This window comes from Sander lucioperca, chromosome 1 (genome assembly GCF_008315115.2).
Source record: "Sander lucioperca isolate FBNREF2018 chromosome 1, SLUC_FBN_1.2, whole genome shotgun sequence".
In the NCBI taxonomy this organism is placed as follows: Eukaryota; Metazoa; Chordata; class Actinopteri; order Perciformes; family Percidae; genus Sander; species Sander lucioperca.
Genome location: NC_050173.1, coordinates 46,727,394 through 46,733,393, shown reverse-complemented (window position 1 = coordinate 46,733,393; position 6,000 = coordinate 46,727,394). Strand labels below are relative to the sequence as shown.

The window sequence follows — 6,000 nt, the reverse complement described above, 5'->3', positions numbered from 1 at the left end:
ACTTGGTTTTAAATGTTTTTTTCTGTCCAAGATATTAAATTCACGATGATATAAAAGAGACTAAAACAGCATATTTTCACCCTGAAGTGAAGCTGGAACAAAAGAATGTTTTGACACTTTTGCTTGATTTAAAAACGTAGAATTTGATAGATTATCAAAACGTTTGCCGATATAATATTATTTTTGGTTGATAGACTAATAGTTTCAGCTCTACAATTAACACTGCAGCCTCAAGACGATGAAAGCGGGACTTCCCACATAACATTTCTTTGATGTGTGAGGACATAATTTCACGTGTAACACACAGTGGAAAGTCATTTTAATAATGGAAAATGATCATTTCATTTTTACCGTCACGACCAAAATATGTTTGTTTTCATGTGACTTTTTTTGGATGGCTGACTGTAAGAATAAATTTAACAGTCACACGCATTCATGTTCAGTTTTCATGTTAGGGTATACTACTGACAAGAGCATTAGTGATATAATCGGTACTCAGCTTTGGCCGATTCACTGACTGAAGCACTCAGAACTCAGGTTTCTGAATAAATTGGTGTCGGTGCACCTCGGATGATTTTGTACCCTCATAAACCCACATTGAAGTGTTGTAAAGTTGTAGAGGAGAGAGAAAAAAAAATAAGAAAAAGTCTGTAACTCGGCACCGTCGGTGATGCTCAAGAGTCCAGGTTCCTGCAGTGACGTGAACACCGCGGCGTCGTTTCTCTGTACATGCGGACGTTTTCAGTCCATCGATCTGACGTAACGTGAAGATCTGCAGACAGCACGAGAGCCACTGATCCACACTTAACAGCCACAGCAGTTTCCTCCGTCACTGTTTGTAGTATTTACAGCTCTGTACACTGAAAAAAGACGGCAAAAAAAAAAAACCTAAATGAACAAACCTGAAAAAGTTTTCAACAGCAACTCCGGAGATTGGAAAACAGCGTCTTTCGTTGACGACAAGCTGTTCCTGATTTAAAAACGAGCCCGGTTGATTTGATGCAACTCGGCTCAAAATTGTATTTTCCCGGAGGCTCCGGAGTCGACGGAGAAAAATAAAAAATAAAATCAGGATAGATAGCGTTACACAGTATACTTAAGTAGGATTTACAAATAGTTCTTCCCTTCCTCCCCCCCAAAGTTAGTTTTTTCTTTTTCTATTCCGACACAGCAAAATAGCCTAAAGCAACGCACACAAAATCCAACTGAAATACGTGAGTAGCTAAATAGTTTCCCATTAAATTATCACAACAATGTGGTGTAGTTTACATTCCTTCCGCAGCAGCAGGAGCCACGTGTTTTCTTCAGTTGATTTTAATGACTTCTATTTTACATTTGATTGGTTTCTAGAGGAGGGTGGTGGTGGTGGTGGGCGGTGGGCGAGGGTCTAAAGCCTTGTACGGTGGATGCAGTTATAAAAAGGGAGAAGGGGAGTCGGTGCTGCGGCACAGCGAGTAATAGGCACAGGGGGCGGCAGTGAAGGGGCAGGACCGGTGGTGGCGAGCAGCGACGGAGGGATGATGAGGGGGCGTAGAGGGGAGGTGATCGGCAGATTCAAGATGGAGAGCTGCGCCCTCACAGGTAGATCTCCCTCTTGGAGGTCTGGCCGCTCGGAGTAGCGGCCGAGCGATACTCCACCGCCTGGCTCAGCGGGATCTCCTCCAGCCCACAGTCTTTACCGGACGGGTCTCCGCTCCCTGGGTAGGCACTGCTGTAGGGCGTCATGAAGCGCATGTTGGCCACTTTGGCGCCAACGCCACCACCCGTCCCGGGCTCCTCCGCCATGGGCCTGGGGCTGCCGTTGGCCATCAGCTGCTCCTGCCCATCCATCTCCTGGTAAGGCACGAAGGTGGAGAGCTTGGGGGCGTTCTTGCACACCTTGCGGGTGGGGGAAGGCTCGCCGGGCATCCAGCAGGAGTCGGAGTGCCCGAACTCGGTGCACTCGTGGGTGCAGTTACCGGTCATCGCCACGTCGGGAAGGGGCCTGAGGTCTGCAAAGAGAAAAATCACAGAGACAAGGAAAAGGGTGAGTAACATAGAAACAACAGGGGAGGATAAAAAGATCAGAGATGGAGATGAAGTTAAGGAACAGAGCTCTCATAGGGAGGGCCAACTGTCCATATTTGCTAAGGCTTTATTTTGTATATCTTCTGTTCTCAGACTCGTACAGAACTGGGCTGTTCTGATTAACTATTCGTACATATAGCTACGAAAAGTAAAGCACTGTAATCCGTATGTATTCCAAGTATTTATTACTGTGAGCAGCACATTGACTGCTGCTGTATGAGAGCACGAAGATCCTCATAGGGAGGAGGTCGGGGGGGATGTTTGGCTCCTAAAACACAGGGCTTTCAAGAGCCTTCATGTCCTGAAGAAGTTAAGGAGAAAACACAAGACTTTCACCCAGGAAATGGGTATTCATGTCCCAGGAATACTACTTAGAGGTGCAGTAGGTAAGACTTATAAAACTAACTTTCTGTCATATTTGCTGAAACTGACCCTATGTTCCAGTAGAACTACATGAAGCTGGTAATTAAAAAAAAAAAAAATCCAGCTCCTCTGGCACCACCTACAGCCTGTAGTGAGATTTGTAAAAATCCACCACTCCCTGTTCAGATGCACCAATCAGGGCCAGGGGGAGTGTCTAACTGTTCAGATGCACCAATCAGGGCCAGGGGGGGGTGTCTAACTGCATGTCAATCACTGCTCATGCACACGCATTCATTCTCCCTTGTGGGGGGAGGGGCTTAGGAGACCGTTTTGGGCTTTAGCAGAAAGGAGGGGAGGGACTAAGAAGTTGTTGATGTTCACATTTTTTGGCTAAGTCCTGGATCTTCACAATCCTACCTACAGCACCTTGAAGCGGACCGGTGTTTTAACCCAAACCACAAACTTTTTTCTAATCTAACTAGTCGTTTTGGTGTCTAAACTTAACTGTCATCTCCGCAGGACGGTCACCTTTTGACGGTCACCTTTTGACGGTCACCTTTTGACGGCTAAACGTAACTGTCATGTGACCGGCCAGCGTCGCTGTAATTTTAAAGGATATCATACCAATTGTTGTGCATACATTTTTGTACAATCTCATACGAACCCGTTCATGAAAATTCGTTGACTGAACAACATGCACTGCCTTGCATTTTCTCTATTGTACGTTTCTATGATGAACCAGTCATTTTTCACTGATGTGTCTACAAGTGTTTTCTGACTTCTATTTGATCATTTTTCTGCTTTGTCTCTCTTTTATTGATATTTATGATGTTTTTGTTGTTGCATTGTCTTGGATACAGCTGCTTGCTTTTGCTCTGTGATTTTGTTTAATGCCTGGCTGCAGAACAATTTCCTTTGAGATAATAAAGTTAAGAGTTAAAGTTGACTGTAAATAGAACTGTATTTGACAGAAAACAGATAAAGGTTGCCAGCCACAAACGCTGGTATTTCTGTGTGTCACGATCTCTGTGTAAATGTTGCTTTCGTCTCTTAAAAAAACCAACAAACCTGAGAGCGCAGTGTCACAGTATGGCAAGAGCGGGAGAGATGCTGATTAAAATTGTCTCTATCCCTTTATCCACACACACAGCTCTCCATTTGAAGGGAATTAATTAAAGCTCCTGCGTATTTTTAAAGTCACTAATAGTTCACAAAGTGCCAGGAACGTTGCTTAATTTGTTGCATCCACATATCAAACGGCGACTGCTGAGCGTGAAACAGGATCTGCCGGTTTGAAAGGAGGAAAAAAAAAAGCACGCTCAGTTTCGTCAAAAACGTTAATTATGTTGTTCAAACAGCCAATTAAGGCAAAAATGACAACCCTGTAACTGCTTTTTTCTTTACCTACAAGACATTACACGATGCAAGATGACGGGCACAGAAGATGCTTTAAAAATCATTTCATTTCTGTTTTTTTCCCCCTTTATATTCATTGATATTGTCAACATTAAGCTTGTGATTTCTCCCCACTGGGGTTTTCTGTACTTTGGTATGATTCTAACTTTAATCCTGAGCCTCTGAGACAGACAGGTGGACGGACAGAAACTGACAGACAGGCGGACGCAGGGCTGAGTTCGCATTTAAAGAATCACAGCTTAGAATGGAAAAAGGTCAGAGATGGAAGTAGACATATCAATGCGTATGCAGAAAGTAACCTTTCTTCTGTGCGTGACATTAGATCATTCTTTGATACTGGAGGCTGGAGTCTTGCGGGAGGGGCGGAAGAGGAGGAGGAGGGGGGGGGGAGTGCGGGTCCTCCAGGGGAACGGCGCTTATTTCCCAAAATGCCCTCTGCTTCATGCATAATTTAAATTCATTGCCTCCCTTTTTTTTTTTGCAAAAGGAGCTACAGTCGGCTTTTCTGTCTGTTTGCGGGGTTGATGTGTGCGTTTTAATCCCGGGGAGTGCTGAGTAGCGACCGCGCTCCCCTCCCCACATTCTCACGGCCGCTGCCGCCGCCGCAGTGGATTTTAGTTTTTAAGCACTTCCCATGCAAAAGCAAGGTGCTTGCAAAAATGTTAAGTCATGTGCGAGTGGCTGCTGAGTTCAGAGCGGCTGTTTAATAAGTGCTTTGCCTCCGAACGTCGTGTCAGCAGGAGGCTTATAAAGCACGGGCGCCTGCAGAGCTGCACGGCTGAACAAACTCTCAACTTGACTCACTTCAACAACAACAGCAGAGAAAAAGACTCAGCAGCTAAGTTCAGCTGGGCTGCAGCCTCTAGAAAAACCTTGTTCAAACAACTACTAAGACCTCTGACCCCTGACTGTGTGTCTGTAAATGGAAGAAGTTAAGGAGAAAACACAAGACTTTCACCCAGGAAACAGGTGTTAATGTCCTGAAGAAGTTAAGGAGAAAACACAAGACTTTCACCCAGGAAACAGGTGTTCATGTCCTGAAGAAGTTAAGGAGAAAACACAAGACTTTCACCAGGAAACAGGTGTTCATGTCCTGAAGAAGTTAAGGAGAAAACACAAGACTTTCACCCAGGAAACAGGTGATCATGTCCTGAAGAAGTTAAGGAGAAAACACAAGACTTTCACCCAGGAAACAGGTGTTCATGTCCTGGGAATACTACTTAAGGGAACCAGTGTTTTAACACAAACCACCATCTTTGTTCTTATTTTAACTCAACCCAGTCTCACGGCAGTTCGTGAAATGGTCACGTTATTTAATCTATTGGGGCCACTGAGCATGTTTTTTTTAGACCGTGTCTCAAATGAGCCCCAAGCCTTTCCTCTCGTGCGTCCGTCAGCCCTTTCTAAAACTCTCAAGAGCTCTGTCTGAATAAAAAAGGCTCCAGTAAACACAGAAAATCTGTTCCCATGTGTGAAAAGTTATTACACATCAAACATGGGGACGGCTGGTATTCCAGCATAATGAAACTGCACACATCGCACAGAGAGTGGGATGATCAATTAGCGTTGGGTTGGTGATGAAAACGTCAAAACGTCGAAAAAAAGAGACAAAAACATAAAAAAAGCACCATGGCGTTGACAACGTGACAGAAACGCTGGGCGAAAGCGCTGACAAAGCAACAACACTTTGACAAAGTGACAAATGTAGAAAAAGCGTCAAAAAAACGGCACAAACGGCATAAAAGGTGACTAAAATGTTTTGGACTGTACCAACAGAGTGAAACGTTTTTATTCAAAAAGCGACAAAACTTCAACAAAGTGAAAACAACGTTGAAAAAGTGTCAAAAACATCAAAAAAGTGACGGAAAAGTCTAAAAAATTGACAAAAAATGGCGAAAAAAAGCAACAACAACTTGTTGCACAAACTTCATAAAAGGTGACTAAAATGTTTTGGACCGTACCAACAGAGTGAAAACCTTGCTGGATTAACAAAGGTATTTCTTCTTCTGAATGGGGCACTTAATTCCTGCCCTGGGGCCACTGAGCATGTTTTGGAGCCCCAAGCCTTTCCTCTCGTTGCGACCATCGGCTCTTTCTAAATAAAACAGCCTCCAGGAAACACCGAAATCCGTGAAAACTGTCCGATTCTGAAAT

General features: G+C 44.2%; 1 protein-coding gene across 2 annotated transcripts in view; it reads right to left on the bottom strand.

The window, feature by feature from the left end:
* Positions 1-1,327: 1,327 nt before the first annotated feature.
* LOC116062401 (protocadherin-1) overlaps positions 1,328-6,000 on the bottom strand; it is a 272,977-nt gene continuing 268,304 nt past the window's right edge. For both annotated transcript variants that reach the window (XM_036004824.1, XM_031317078.2), the window contains exon 5: positions 1,328-1,991. In XM_036004824.1, the coding sequence (XP_035860717.1) occupies positions 1,576-1,991 (416 nt within the window). In that variant the 3' untranslated portion in view covers positions 1,328-1,575. The remainder of the gene's footprint in view (positions 1,992-6,000) is intronic.